At 44.4% G+C, this 16,150-nt stretch overlaps 1 protein-coding gene across 1 annotated transcript; it reads left to right on the forward strand.

The window, feature by feature from the left end:
* The first annotated feature begins 10,021 nt into the window (after nucleotides 1–10,021).
* On the forward strand, nucleotides 10,022–15,853 carry gltpd2 (glycolipid transfer protein domain containing 2). Its single transcript, XM_021618211.2, has 4 exons — nucleotides 10,022–10,621; nucleotides 14,603–14,661; nucleotides 14,824–15,002; nucleotides 15,202–15,853. The coding sequence occupies exons 1-4, from the start codon at nucleotides 10,552–10,554 to the stop codon at nucleotides 15,827–15,829; spliced, it is 936 nt and encodes a 311-aa protein (XP_021473886.2). The 5' UTR covers nucleotides 10,022–10,551; the 3' UTR covers nucleotides 15,830–15,853.
* The last annotated feature ends 297 nt before the right edge of the window (nucleotides 15,854–16,150 follow it).

Here is a 16,150-nt window from a genome sequence, read left to right on the forward strand (position 1 = left end):
TTTGTTCTTAACTGACTTGCCTAGTTAAATAAAATAAAAAATAAAGATGTTGAGATCCTGGACTGGCGTAGTTACACGTGGTCTGCCATTGTGAGGCCAGTTGGGCATACTGCCAAATTCTCTAAAACAATGTTGGAGGCGGCTTATGGTAGAACAATTAACATTCAATTCTCTGGCAACAGCTTTGGTGGACATTCCTGCATTCAGCATGCCAATTGCACTCTCCCTCAACTTGAGACATCTGTGGCATTGTGTTGTGTGACAAAACTGCACATTTTAGTAGCCTTTTAATTTATCTTTAACAGATGAAGGATTATTTAGCAATTATGCATTCATTCAGTATTTCATTGTAATACATGATGACTTGTATTTAATTTTTAAAAACCCTGTATAGATGTATATTGGTTTATGTGTTATAAAAGCTATTCTAATGACTTTTTAGGCTATTGCACTTCAGTGCCTGTCATACGTGTTACCATGAATTCCCCCTTCCCTAATTAAGTTGTGGAGAAATCCTGCACGGAGCCTTCACTGTGCGCTGACACTTTAAGAGTGCACCAGTTGTCAGGCAGGATGAAGTAAATATGGCTCTTCCGAGAGCCCTAGGTTGGCGTGGCAGATTTGACTGTATGTTCAACTCTGCATGTCTTGTTTGTTTTTTGGTGTGCTTGGAACCTGTTGGGACCGCTCATTCCTTGGATCTCCATGGAGTCAACATTGTTGTGAAGCTTTTTGTGGGGCTAATTTACAAACGGGGATGGATGGAGGGACGGAGATAGACTACTGCAAATAATTTGTTGATGACTGCGTTATTTATTGTTCGTTGCATATGAGTCGCTATAATCCTTATTATTGTATGAGGTATTATTGTTTGGGTTACACCTGTGCAGTGACTTGTGTTTTATGTGGTGTGTCGTATCCTTTCTCTCCGCTGGCTATTTGGTAAACAGGCTACACTCTTACTCTCGGCAGTCTCTTCTGCTGATAATGTCTGGCAGCGGTATTCTCTCTATCCTACTATTTTCTATTTTACCGTTCATTCCTTGAATCTCCCTGGACTATTAGCAACATTGTTGTGAAGCTTTTTGTGAGTCTAATTTACAAACGGGAATGGACGGAGGGATGAAGATACTTCCAGCCTTCGGTGCCTACCACAGCTAAGCCCCCTCTTTTCTATTAGACATTTACCTGCCTGGCGCCTGAACAAAAATCTTTATCTTCACCGCTCTCTAACAATACCTCTACAAAGTGTTAATTAGCCTAATATTTCATACGATACAGACACAATATAAACTGGTAGCAGTAGGTTACATCTGTGTCAGTGGCTGTCTTTCTCTGTTTTCTCCCTACCTTTACTGCACTGTCCTCCGCAGCAGGCAGCTAATCTGCCTGTGCTAAACCTAGCATCACTGCTCACAGTCACAGCACTTGGGCCTCAATTAAAAAAATGGGCTGGTGTGGGGGCCTCACAAAAAAATATGGCCGGTATGGGGGCCTCAACGAAAAAAAATGGGCCGGTGTGTTAGAAATGCCAGGTTTCTAGTCCCAGCCTATTTGCGCACTGGTATGGCCTATGTACGCAAAATGCATGGAGTGGTAAGAATCCAATCATATCAGCATACAATTGTCGTTGATATTTGATAACGATGTTATCAAACATGGACTGACTGGGCAGAGATTACGATCTGGCAGTGTGGAAGTGGCAGGACTGAGTATTTGTAGAGGTCTTGATTATGGAACAAGTTTCAGCTGGTGGGGATCTGCTCTGACTCCAGCACACCTGTCTCTTCCCACACAATCTCACACACACAGAGAGAGGGAGAGAGCACTGGGGGAGTGGCGGGTGGTCAAGGAGACACCGGATGAGCACTAGAGGGCGTGGTAGGAGCAGATGTGACAAGATGTGCTCCATTGAGGTAACCGGAACCTCTGTGTCTAGGAGACCGATAGTTATCGTACGGTCAATGGCAGACTTCACACAAAGCCATAGAGCAGGACACATGTCCCATGTAACATTGCCCATTTCAATGTTACAACAGCCTAAAATATATCAACTTTGATTGCCCTCTCTCTCACATGCTCTCTCTCTAGGCTGGGTTTCTGTATAAGCATTTTGTGACAACTGCTGATGTAAAAAGGGCTTTATAAATAAAAACATTTGATCTCTCTCACTCTCTGACACACACACACACACACACACACACACACACACACACACACTACATCACCACTTAAGGCTTATCTCAATTGCTGTCTTCCTTTAGGGTAAGTAGTAGGCTAAATGCTTCACATGACCAACCCCTCCTCCCCTTACATCGTTCCCTAATGAATGCCCTTGCTTTCCCCTTTCTCTCCTCCAACAAAAGCACAATTATGCAGAACCCCTCCCCTCCTGATCACATGAATGTGATTAGTCCACAGTCTTGAGTCCAATGTCTCTGCCCCTCCTCCACCCCAACAAACCACGGCCACTGATAATAACCAAAGTTGATCAGTAATTTGATAATGGAACACCTACAATATTTCCCCCATTCCCAAGTAATTTATCAACCCACATATCTCAGATCTCATATGCATCTCAGATATCTACATGATGTGTCATCAGGGTTTTTCAGGTTAATATCTGACGTCAACATACTTCAAGATACTGTTGGTCTACAGCCAATCACCAACCTAGGAAGCAACATTTATGCTGCTAGTCACATAGGCAATATGGTGTGGTGAAAGAGCTTTTCTACTGTATAAGAAAACAAGAGACAACGGTTAGGACTAAAGACAAGACATCAAATAAAATACCCACCATTCCCTCCCCCCACCCACACAGAACCCTGTTTACTGATCAATATATCATACCAGTTCTCTTGTTTTTTTTCAATAATAGAAGATAATAGCAAGTTAGCAATGTCTTGCCAGGGTCTTGCCAATGTAATGCAACCATCCTTTATGCTGATGTAAATCCGGGTTAGCCATATTCCTTTTTTGCAAACCATAAATTCCATGGAAGAATTGTCATTTAGCAGAAGGGTTGGTGAAAAGGGAATATTTTTTGTTGTTGTTGCAACAATGGTGGATAAAGACATCGAAACCTGATTCCGGAATAAGGGGCTTAGAGCTAAATGTTTCTTTCAGATGCAAAGCGTCTTCTCTTTATGAGAACCAGATTGCGCTCTTCATTATATTTTATATTTTTTCACTTCACTTTGACATAAACGGACAGGGAAGACTTTGCAGATTCATTGACAAACTCCTCTTCAATAAATTGCAGGAAAACCTACTGCAGGTTGACTGAAAATGTTTACGCAAAATTATTTAGGACAGATTAATTCCTGTTAATATCCAATACAATATACAACGTCTATGGCAGGAACCTCCTATTGTGTGTGGGTTTTGGTTAACACTATGACAGTGAAAACATCTGAGTGAACCTGCGGCTTTCCTTTATTTGCAATGTATTGATTTGGACTCATGTCAGAGTATGTACAGTATACAGTCCACATTGGCTGATAAATAAGCAACAGACAGGAACAACAAATAACATATTTACAACATAGCCTGACCTTTATCCACTGAACTGTGACTTCTGCGGTCGTTTTGTTCCTCCGACTCTTACACAGCATGCAAGAAAAGCATGGAGCTTGCTATGATATTTTTTTGTCACATACACCGGATATATATTTTTTTTTCTTTTTTTTCTTTTTTCTTGGGCCTCTAGAACTATAACTATATCTATTTTTTTTTTATTTTTTTTTGCGAATTGGATTGATCCCCTCTACCACACGGAACCCCACTAATCCTAACGACGGAAACGAGGTGGCTAAAAACAGACCTCCATCCTTTAAAAAAAAAATGTATTTCACCTTTATTTAACCAGGTAGGCTAGTTGAGAACAAGTTCTCATTTGCAACTGCGACCTGGCCAAGATAAAGCATAGCAGTATGAGCAGACAACACAGAGTTACACATGGAGTAAACAATTAACAAGTCAATAACACAGTAGAAAACAAAGGGGGAGTCTATATACAATGTGTGCAAAAGGCAGGCGAATAGGCGAATAGTAGGCGAATAATTACAATTTTGCAGATTAACACTGGAGTGATAAATGATCAGATGGTCATGTACAGGTAGAGATATTGGTGTGCAAAAGAGCAGAAAAATAAATAAATAAAAACAGTATGGGGATGAGGTAGGTGAAAATGGGTGGGCTATTTACCAATAGACTATGTACAGCTGCAGCGATCGGTTAGCTGCTCAGATAGCTGATGTTTGAAGTTGGTGAGGGAGATAAAAGTCTCCAACTTCAGCGATTTTTGCAATTCGTTCCAGTCACAGGCAGCAGAGTACTGGAACGAAAGGCGGCCAAATGAGGTGTTGGCTTTAGGGATGATCAGTGAGATACACCTGCTGGAGCGCGTGCTACGGATGGGTGTTGCCATCGTGACCAGTGAGCTGAGATAAGGCGGAGCTTTAACTAGCATGGACTTGTAGATGACCTGGAGCCAGTGGGTCTGGCGACGAATATGTAGCGAGGGCCAGCCGACTAGAGCATACAAGTCGCAGTGGTGGGTGGTATAAGGTGCTTTAGTGACAAAACGGATGGCACTGTGATAGACTGCATCCAGTTTGCTGAGTAGAGTGTTGGAAGCCATTTTGTAGATGACATCGCCGAAGTCGAGGATCGGTAGGATAGTCAGTTTTACTAGGGTAAGCTTGGCGGCGTGAGTGAAGGAGGCTTTGTTGCGGAATAGAAAGCCGACTCTTGATTTGATTTGAGTCTGGAAGGAGAGTTTGCAGTGTAGCCAGACACCTAGGTACTTATAGATGTCCACATATTCTAGGTCGGAACCATCCAGGGTGGTGATGCTAGGCGGGCATGCGGGTGCAGGCAGCGATCGGTTGAAAAGCATGCATTTGGTTTTACTAGCGTTTAAGAGCAGTCGGAGGCCACGGAAGGAGTGTTGTATGGCATTGAAGCTTGTTTGGAGGTTAGATAGCACAGTGTCCAATGACGGGCCGAAAGTATATAGAATGGTGTCGTCTGCGTAGAGGTGGATCAGGGAATCGCCCGCAGCAAGAGCAACATCATTGATGTATACAGAGAAAAGAGTCGGCCTGAGAATTGAACCCTGTGGCACCCTCATAGAGACTGCCAGAGGACCGGACAGCATGCCCTCCGATTTGACACACTGAACTCTGTCTGCAAAGTAATTGGTGAACCAGGCAAGGCAGTCATCCGAAAAACCGAGGCTACTGAGTCTGCCGATAAGAATATGGTGATTGACAGAGTCGAAAGCCTTGGCAAGGTCGATGAAGACGGCTGCACAGTACTGTCTTTTATCGATGGCGGTTATGATATCGTTTAGTACCTTGAGTGTGGCTGAGGTGCACCCGTGACCGGCTCGGAAACCAGATTGCACAGCGGAGAAGGTACAGTGGGATTCGAGATGGTCAGTGACCTGTTTGTTGACTTGGCTTTCGAAGACCTTAGATAGGCAGGGCAGGATGGATATAGGTCTGTAACAGTTTGGGTCCAGGGTGTCTCCCCCTTTGAAGAGGGGGATGACTGCGGCAGCTTTCCAATCCTTGGGGATCTCAGACGATATGAAAGAGAGGTTGAACAGGCTGGTAATAGGGGTTGCGACAATGGTGGCGGATAGTTTCAGAAATAGAGGGTCCAGATTGTCAAGCCCAGCTGATTTGTACGGGTCCAGGTTTTGCAGCTTGCAGCTATGCTAGCTTGCTACCGATGACCCGGCTAGCTGTCTGAATCGCTGTGACCCCAACCAACCTCACTACTCACTGGACCCTTTTGATCACTCGACTAAGCATGCCTCTCCTTAATGTCAATATGCCTTGTCCATTGCTGTTCTGGTTAGTGTTTATTGGCTTATTTCACTCTAGTCCTGCTCACTATACCTTCTCCAACCTATTAGTTCCACCACCCACACATGCGATGACATCTCCTGGTTTCAATGATGTTTCTAGAGACAATATCTCTCTCATCATCACTCAATACCTAGGTTTACCTCCACTGTATTCACATCCTACCATACCTTTGTCTGTACATTATACCTTGAAGCTATTTTATCACCCCCAGAAACCTCCTTTTACTCTCTGTTCCAGACGTTCTAGACGACCAATTCTCATTGCTTTTAGCCGTACCCTTATCCTACTCCTCCTCTTTTCCTCTGGTGATGTAGAGGTGAATCCAGGCCCTGCAGTGCCTAGATCCACTCCCATTCCCCAGGCGCTCTCTTTTGATGACTTCTGTAACCGTAATAGCCTTGGTTTCATGCATGTTAACATTAGAAGCCTCGTCCCTAAGTTTGTTTTATTCACTGCTTTAGCACACTCTGCCAACCCGGATGTTCTAGCTGTGTCTGAATCCTGGCTTAGGAAGTTTTCATCCCAAACTACAACATTTTCAGACAAGAAAATATGTTTAGTTTAGAATGCTAGGCAATCTAAACTGGAACATGCTTAACACCCCAGCCATCCTACAATCTAAGCTTGATGCCCTCAATTTCACACAAATTATCGATAAACCTACCAGGTACCACCCCAAAGCCGTAAACACGGGCACCCTCATAGATATCATCCTAACCAACTTGCCCTCTAAATACACCTCTGCTGTCTTCAACCAAGATCTCAGCGATCACTGCCTCATTGCCTGCATCCGTAATGGGTCAGCGGTCAAACGACCTCCACTCATCACTGTCAAACTCTCCCTGAAACACTTCAGCGAGCAGGCCTTTCTAATCGACCTGGCCGGGGTATCCTGGAATGATATTGATCTCATCCCGTCAGTAGAGGATGCCTGGTTATTTTTTTTAATGCCTTCCTAACCATCTTAAATAAGCATGCCCCATTCAAGAAATTTAGAACCAGGAACAGGTATAGCCCTTGGTTCTCTTCAGACCTGACTGCCCTTAACCAACACAAAAACATCCTATGGCGTTCTGCATTAGCATCGAACAGCCCCCGTGATATGCAGCTTTTCAAGGAAGCTAGAAACCATTATACACAAGCAGTTAGAAAAGCCAAGGCTAGCTTTTTCAAGCAGAAATTTGCTTCCTGCAACACTAACTCAAAAAAGTTCTGGGACACTGTAAAGTCCATGGAGAATAAGAACACCTCCTCCCAGCTGCCCACCGCACTGAAGATAGGAAACACTGTCACCACTGATAAATCCACTATAATGGAGAATTTCAATAAGCATTTTCTACGGCTGGCCATGCTTTCCACCTGGCTACCCCTAACCCGGTCAACAGCACTGCACCCCCCACAGCAACTCGCCCAAGCCTTCCCCATTTCTCCTTCTCCCAAATCCAGTCAGCTGATGTTCTGAAAGAGCTGCAAAATCTGGACCCATACAAATCAGCCGGGCTAGACAATCTGGGCCCTTTCTTTCTAAAATGATCTGCCGAAATTGTTGCCACCCCTATTACTAGCCTGTTCAACCTCTCTTTCGGGTCGTCTGAGATTTCCAAAGATTGGAAAGCAGCTGAGGTCATCCCCCTCTTCAAAGGTGGGGACACTCTTGACCCAAACTGCTACAGACCTATATCTATCCTACCCTGTCTTTCTAAGGTCTTCGAAAGTCAACAAACAGATTACCGACCATTTCGAATCTCACCATACCTTCTCTGCTATGCAATCTGGTTTCAGAGCTGGTCATGGGTGCACCTCAGCCACGCTCAAGGTCCTAAACGATATCTTAACCGCCATCGCTAAGAAACATTACTGTGCAGCCGTAATCATTGGTCTGGCCAAGGCTTTCGACTCTGTCAATCACCACATCCTCATCGGCAGACTCGACAGCCTTGTTTTCTCAAATGATTGCCTCGCCTGGTTCTCCAACTTCTTCTCTGATAGAGTTCAGTGTGTCAAATTGGAGGGTCTGCTGTCCGGACCTCTGGCAGTCTCTATGGGGGTGCCACAGGGTTCAATTATTGGACCGACTCTCTTCTCTGTGTACATAATTGATGTCGCTCTTGCTGCTGGTGAGTCTCTGATCCACCTCTACGCAGACGACACCATTCTGTATACTTCTGGCCCTTCTTTGGACAATGTGTTAACAACCCTCCAGGCAAGCTTCAATGCCATACAACTCTCCTTCCGTGGCCTCCAATTGCTCTTAAATACAAGTAAAACTAAATGCATGCTCTTCAATCGATCGCTGCCTGCACCTGCCCGCCCGTCCAACATCACTACTGTGGACGGCTCTGACTTAGAATACGTGGACAACTACAAATACCTAGGTGTCTGGTTAGACTGTAAACTCTCCTTCCAGACCCACATCAAACATCTCCAATCCAAAGTTAAATCTAGAATTGGCTTCCTATTTCGCAAACAAAGCATCCTTCACTCATGCTGCCAAACATACCCTTGTAAAACTGACCATCCTACCAATCCTCGACTTCGGCTATGTCATTTACAAAATAGCCTCCAATACCCTACTTAACAAATTGGATGCAGTCTATCACAGTGCCATCCGTTTTGTCACCAAAGCCCCATATACTACCCACCATTGCGACCTGTACACTCTCGTTGGCTGGCCCTCGCTTCATACTCGTCGCCAAACCCACTGGCTCCATGTCATCTACAAGACCCTGCTAGGTAAAGTCCCCCCTTATCTCAGCTCGCTGGTCACCATAGCATCACCCACCTGTAGCACGCGCTCCAGCAGGTATATCTCTCTGGTCACCCCCAATTATTTATTTGGCCGCCTCTCCTTCCAGTTCTCTGCTGCCAATGACTGGAACGAACTACAAAAATCTCTGAAACTGGAAAAAACTTATCTCCCTCACTTTAAGCACTAGCTGTCAGAGCAGCTCACAGATTACTGCACCTGTACATAGCCCACCTATAATTTAGCCCAAACAACTACCTCTTTCCCTACTGTATTTATTTTATTTTATTTATTTATTTTGCTCCTTTGCACATTCTTCCACTGCAAATCTATAATTCCAGTGTTTTACTTGCTATATTGGGGTGGCAGGGTAGCCTAGGGGTTAGAGCGTTGGATTAGTAACTGGAAGGTTGCAAGTTCAAACCCCTGAGCTGGCAAGGTACAAATCTGTCGTTCTGCCCCTGAACAGGCAGTTAACCCACTGTTCCTACCTAGGCCGTCATTGAAAATAAGAATTTGTTCTTAACTAACTTGCCTGGTAAAATAAAAAAAATATTGTATTTACTTTGCCACCATGGCCTTTTTTTTTGCCTTTACCTCCCTTATCTCACCTCATTTGCTCACATCGTATATAGACTTGTTTCTACTGTATTATTGACTGTATGTTTGTTGTACTCCATGTAAAGTGTGTGTTGTTGTTTGTGTAGAACTGCTTTGCTTTATCTTGGTCGCAATTGTAAATGAGAACTTGTTCTCAACTTGCCTACCTGGTTAAATAAAGGTGAAAAAATACTAATAATAAAAAACAAAATGTGCGGTGAAATGTTGTTTTACAGGGTCAGCCATAGTAGTACGGCGCCCCTGGAGAAAACTAGGGTTAAGTGCCTTCGACAGATTTTTCACATTGTCGGCTCAGGTATTCAAAAGAACGACCTTTCGGTTACTGCCCCAATGCTCTAACTGCTAGACTACCTGATTTGCCTTAAAGCAGATGACCATCAAGTCCTACCACCAGCAGTTGAACAGAGTTTGCCACTTATGACCTGATTTTCATATCTGATGGGTTCATTTGCATCTAGTAGCTGACGCCGCGCCAGTAAAGCCGCTGAGCAAATCTCCTGACCGCACACCGTTATTAATTTGGAGGGCCACAGGCCTGCCAATTGCTCATTGCTAACTGGTATGCTCTTAGAAATTTGGCAAGCCTAGAAGTGGGATTGTATTTTTTTACAAGGGGGTGATGAGAGAAGTCTTGTTTGTATAAGATGGTGTGTATGGGTATTGCTTCGAAATGAACAGATTATGAGTTTGGAGAGAGTGAGGGGGTTACTGTCGGTCGGGTTGGTCGGTGGGACAGACTTGCTTGCTTAATCAGCCAGTGGCTGACTGAACACAGCTAATCTCTGGACCCTTCCATTGAGCAACAAGGTTGGAGACTGACACAGAGAGATCAACAGTTTGGTAAACAAAAGAGAGGGAGCCAGGAGAGAAGGACTGGAACAAAGTCAAAGAAGGAGAGAGCGGACAGAGCAGAGCAGGAGCAAGAGAGTTGAATTTGAAATAGAGGAGAGAAAACTGCAACAGCAAACATTTAAGATTAAAAGTTAAAGATTGATAGAATTAGTGTCATGGGTGTGGCCACTTAAAGCAGTGAGGCACAACAGCAGAGACAAAAGCAACTTTTGTCTGGTGGTTAGAGGGGGAGGGTGACAGATTGAGGAAGACAGGGTGGGTCAGAGGTAAAGGGGTCAATAGAAAGACTGAGAAAGACACAGTGGGAGCCGTTCAAGTAGAGAAGGCCAGAGAACTCACTCACGAGGCAGAGGCAACGGTATGGATAGATAGACGCTGGCAGACATAGTAGCTTATCAAGGGGGAGAGGGGACAGAGAGGGCTAGGCTGAGTCACATACAGGCAGTCGGCATGGGGATAAAGGGCAAGGCGGCTTTGGCCATTGTGGTTCTACTGTTCTTCCTCGGCTCCATGTGGCTCCGTGAGTAACATATTTGTCTCAAGCTAACACTGAGGGGAGGCTGTGTGTGTGTTTTAGAGAATGTGTGTTACTGTGACTTGAGCTAGCAGCATGTGACTGTCTTTGAGTGGCTGAGCATGTGGCCTATACAGTAAACATTCCATGTGTTAGCCATATAGTGTAGCTTTGTTGATTTACACATGCCTCATTTGTTTGAATATATAGAATAATATCACACAGTGTCTGCTGACCTGGGAATCTATAGACGTTTGTTTTCCTCTTGTGGTGGTTAGGCTACGGTCCAGGGCCAGCCCTAGCCTTTTGGGAGCTCTAAGTGTGATTTGGTTGGGGGCCCCCCACCTCACGGGCAAAACATTTGAGTGGCCCTCCTAACATTTGGTTTGGTGGTCCCCATCTTGACTGCGGAGATAGATTTGTGTTCTTTTAAAGTACATTTCCTTCAATTTTACACATTTTGCAATGGGGAGTAGACAAGTTGTTGCAGTTTAAAATCAAGTTTTCAGCAATTCTGCACATTTTGTCATGGGGTGAGAGACGTTTAACAATTTTACAAAAACTTTCTTGCAATTCTACTAATTTTGCCATGGGACAGAGAGAATGTCCAGTTCTACAGCAAATTGTCTGCAATTCTACACATTTTGCCAAGAAGTATACCATGTTAATGATGAGCGACTAACAAAATCAATGGAGGTCAGGGCCCCTGGGCACATGCCCTGCGTGCCCATTTGGTTTATGACCATAATAGCTGGTTAGATGAATTTACCAATCTAAAAATTGTAAACTGATTGAGTGACTGTCAGCGACTGACAAAACCAGATAAAAACTGCTGATGCACAAGGAAATTTAAAAATTGCATCTTGTGTATTCTACTATTTTCTCAAAAGTAAGTTTGAGACCCCGACCAAGTTCCTAACTTCAGAAAGTATTCACACCCCTTGACTTTTTCCACATTTTGTTGTGTTACAAAGTGAGATGAAAATTGATTTGAATTGTCATTTTTGACAACGATCTACATAAAATACTCTAATGCCTAAGTGGAAGAATTTTTTTTTTTTTATTAATGGAAAAAAAAACGAATGTATCTTGATTAGGTAAGTATTCAACCCCCCGAGTCAATAAATGTTACAATCACCTTTGGCAGTGATCACAGCTGTGAGTCTTTCTGGGTCTCTAAGAGCTTTGTACACTTGAATTGTACAATATTTGCCCATTTTTATAAAAAAATATTCAAGCTGTGTTAAGTTGGTTGTTGATCATTACCATAGATTTTCAAACGGATTTAAGTCAAAACTGTAAGCCACTCAGGAACATTCAATTTCATCTTGGTAAGCAACTCCAGTGTCTATTTTGCCTTGTGTATGAGGTTATTGTCCTGATGAAAGGTGAATTTGTCTCCCTGTGTCTGGAAAGCAGCCTGAACCAAGTTTTCCTCTATGATTTTGCCTGTGCTTAACTCTATTCTGCTTATTTTTATCCAAACAATCACGAGCATACCCATAACATGATGCAGCTACCACCACCCGTGAAAATATTAAGTGCTACTCAGTGACGTAGTGTTGGATTTGCACCAAACATTATGCTTTGATGGCAGGACAATTCTTTGCAGTATTACTTTGGTGCCTTATTGCAAACAGGATGCAGGTTTGAAATAATTAATGTTAGTATTGTGGAGTAACTACAATGTTTTTGATCCATCCTCCGTTCTCTTCTATCACAGCCATTAAACTCTGTAACCGTTTTAAAATCACCATTGGCCTCATGGTAAAATCCCTGAGTGGTTTCCTTCCTCTCTGGCAACTGAATTGGGAAGGGCTCCTGCATCTTTGTAGTGACTGGGTGTATTGCTACACCATTCAAAGTGTAATTAATAACTTCACCATGAGGCTTCCCGGGTGGCGCAGTGGTTAAGGGCTGTGCCACCAGAGACCCTGGGTTCACGCCCAGGCTCTGTCGTAACTGTCCGCGACCGGGAGGTCTGTGGGGCGAAGCACAATTGGCATAGTGTCGTTAGGGAGGGTTTGGCCGGTAGGGATATCCTTGTCTCATTGCGCACCAGCGACTCCTGTGGCAGGCTGGGCGCAGTGCACGCTAACCAAGGTTGCCAGGTGCACGGTGTTTCCTCTGACACATTGGTGCGGCTGGCTTCCGGGTTGGATGCGCGCTGTGTTAAGAAGCAGTAAATAAAACAATTTGGTTGGGTTGTGTAGCAAAGGACGCATGACTTTCAACCGTCGTCTCTCCCGAGCCGTACGGGAGCGATGAGACAAGATAGTAGCTACTAACAATTGGATACCACAAAATTGGGGAGAAAAAGGGGGTAAAATGTTTTAAATAAAATAACTTCACCATGCTTAACCTCTTACGGCCACTGAGACGCTAGCGTCTCTCCTAGCCAATAGCCTGGGGAAATGCGTAGCGCCAAATTCAAATAGTACTCGATAAAACTCAAACTTTCATTAAATCACACATGCAGGGTACTCAATTAAAGCTACACTCGTTGTGAATCCAGCCAACATGTCAGATTTTAAAAATGCTTTTCGGCGAAAGCATGAGAAGCTATTATCTGATAGCATGCACCCCCCTGAAATACCTGAAGGACAAAATATTCAATCTCAGCTTCTTTTTTTTTTTTACCCATCTACCAATAGGGGCCCTTCCATTGGAAAACCTCCCTGGTCTTTGTGGTTGAATCTGTGTTTGAAATTCACTGCTTGACTGAGGTACAGATAATTGTTTGTGTGTGGTACAGACACTATTATTGCACACAGAGTGAGTCCATGCAATGTGACATGTTAAGCACATTCTTACTCCTGAACTTATTTAGGCTTGCCATAACAAAGGGCTTGAATACTTCTTGACACAAGAAATTTCTAAAAGCAATTCCACTTAGACATGATGGGTTATTGTGTGTAGATCAGTGACACATTCTAAATGTAATCCATTTGAAATTCAGGCTGTAAAGCAACAAAATGTGTAAAAAGAAAAGTGGGTGTGACTAGTTTCTGAAGGCACTATATTATACTTTTTTTGGGTCGGGGGCCCCCTAGTGGCCGGGTCCCTAAGCGGCCGCTTATGTCGCTTATGCCTGGAGCCGGCCCTGCTGCTTTCTATACCACATACCAACACATCTTGCTACTCTACACCATAATCAGGGCAAGCTTGTCTTCTCTTCTAACTTCATAAAGCACCATACCTTTAGTTGCAGTGAGGAAAACATGCACTCAACAAAGAAAGAGAGGAGGGAACCACAAAGAAACATTCCGTTTACAAGAAGTTGACTGCTGTTTATGCCGCAAGGATGTATGTGAATTCAACATTTGTTATTCACAAGTTTGCAATAATCAATTGTATGATGTATGTTGTTTAGATCAACAGGGTAGCCTATTGTCATGCATCTCCCATTATCATAGATGTCAGTCTCATGATATGAGATGGAATGCATGAGTGATCTAATTAGCCTTTATTACTCCCATTGGGCGCACCTTGCCCCTGAGGTCATGACCGTGTGTGACAGCTTGGTAGAATGTTCTAAAAGAAGGACCGTCATATAACATAATGATTATAAATGATGTCTGTCTAACAGAGCCGAGTGAGGTTTTGTCACTATTCTGAAGGATTACATGTTTTGGTTGCACTTTATTTTACAGTAAAAAAAATGACCAGGTATTAACTTAGAAATGACATGATTAATGATCATTATCGTGTAATAACCTAAACATGTACATTAAATGTTTGATTCTTTGGGATTCAAAACATGTACAAATTGGCACAATTTTGTACTAGTTGGTTACAAATGCCAAGTACATGCCAGTGGATACAGTGCAGTAGAATAAGGTGCTGGTAATGTTTCTGAGTGCATTCTTTAGCAGACCATAGCTACCTCTCCTCCCACTTTATTGACATTGAGATGAGTTAACACATTTTCCCCTGATCTTTGAAAACATTGTATCTTAATCTTTGCAGTTTTCTTTCTCTTTACAGAAGGAAGTTTGGATTACCAGTGGGACTCTTGTCTTAAAGGTTACATTCAGATAAACAGTGTAAGTCAACAAGAGATAGAACTATGGTAAAATGCAATTACAACCTTATTCTAAACCTATTTTCACAGCTGGATTTTATTGGAATGAACTTAAGAGGGACCACCAAATTTACTCACATGAACCTCTCCTCTCCCTTTCCCACTCCTCTTCCCCCATGCCCAGCCTCGCCATCTGTCCAATGGCAGTGAGGCTGATAGTGATGAGGACAGGGCCATACTGGAGGTGTGTCCCGGTCAGAAGTTCCAGGTGTCGGAGCTGTTGTCTCACCTGCTGGCTGCGCAGGCACCCACCAACGATGTGCTGCTGCAGCCTTATCTGGCTAGTTGGGACGAGCTTATCAAGTAAGCCCATCAGACAGGACATGCAGACACAGAGACCAGACTCCAGCCAGTCAATACACTCACTGGCTGAATAGAAGGGACATTCACATCCGCTTGAATGAACCAGGCTGAATGAACTCTAAACAGAGATGTGGATTATTTGGGCTCTGTGTGGTTGTTGATTGCTTCTCTCCTCCTCCTGCTCCATCCTCTGTGACAGGTTCATGGAGGCTCTTGGACCGATGGTTGGACTCATATCTCAGGAGATTGAAGCCAAAACTTCCATAATCCGTGACCTGACCCTGCGGGAGGCAGGTAGCAGCGATGAGGGAGAAGTGGGCCTAGCCTTGGGGTTGGTGTCTGGTACCAGAGCGCATAGTGGTGGACAGGAGGAGACAGAGGCCTCAGTGGCAGCACCAAGCAGTACCTACCTGTCTTTGCGCTCTATGATCCACACTGAGTTGAGCCAGGGCCTGGTAGACTTCCAGCAGATGACAGAATCTGGGTGTCGTACTCTGCTCCGGCTGCACCGGGCCCTGTTGTGGCTGCAGGTCTTCCTGGAAAAGCTGGGGGAGGGGCCTGTGGGCGGCCGGCTGCGGAGCCCCTCGGAGCTCTGCCGTGAAGCCTATCAGCACACCCTGGCCCACCACCACTCCTGGTTTGTACGCAGGGCAGCGGAGATAGCCTTCATCGCCATGCCTGAGCGGAGCTTCTTCTACAGGCTGGTGTGTGTGACGAACCAGGAAGAGGCCAGCGTGGTGCTGAACAAGGTGGTCCGGGCCATCGGAGAAGTGTATGACAGAACTCAGGGGGTCCTGGAGGAGCATGGCATGCTGGACCTGCCGTAGGAGAAGAGCGGGGGGGGGGGGGGGGGGGGGGGGGGTTCAGCCACATCTGGACATTACAGTAACACTCTTTTCACACTACTGAGCCGAACCAGGCTGAGCTGAGCTGTACTGCGCTGGCCAGGTTACGCATCCATCATGGTTGGAATTATACTGGTAAGGACAATGTGAAAATAGAATAGCAAAACCAGCACATTACTGTTCGGGTTTGCATAATAGCATGAATTAGGTCTTACAGTCTATCCCCTGGTGCCTTGTTCCATATGCTGTACTATCTTTTATCAGGCTAAAGTTCACATGTGTGCAAGACCAATGAGCTGCTCA

The sequence above is a fragment of the Oncorhynchus mykiss genome, chromosome 10 (genome assembly GCF_013265735.2).
Source record: "Oncorhynchus mykiss isolate Arlee chromosome 10, USDA_OmykA_1.1, whole genome shotgun sequence".
Classification (NCBI taxonomy): Eukaryota; Metazoa; Chordata; class Actinopteri; order Salmoniformes; family Salmonidae; genus Oncorhynchus; species Oncorhynchus mykiss.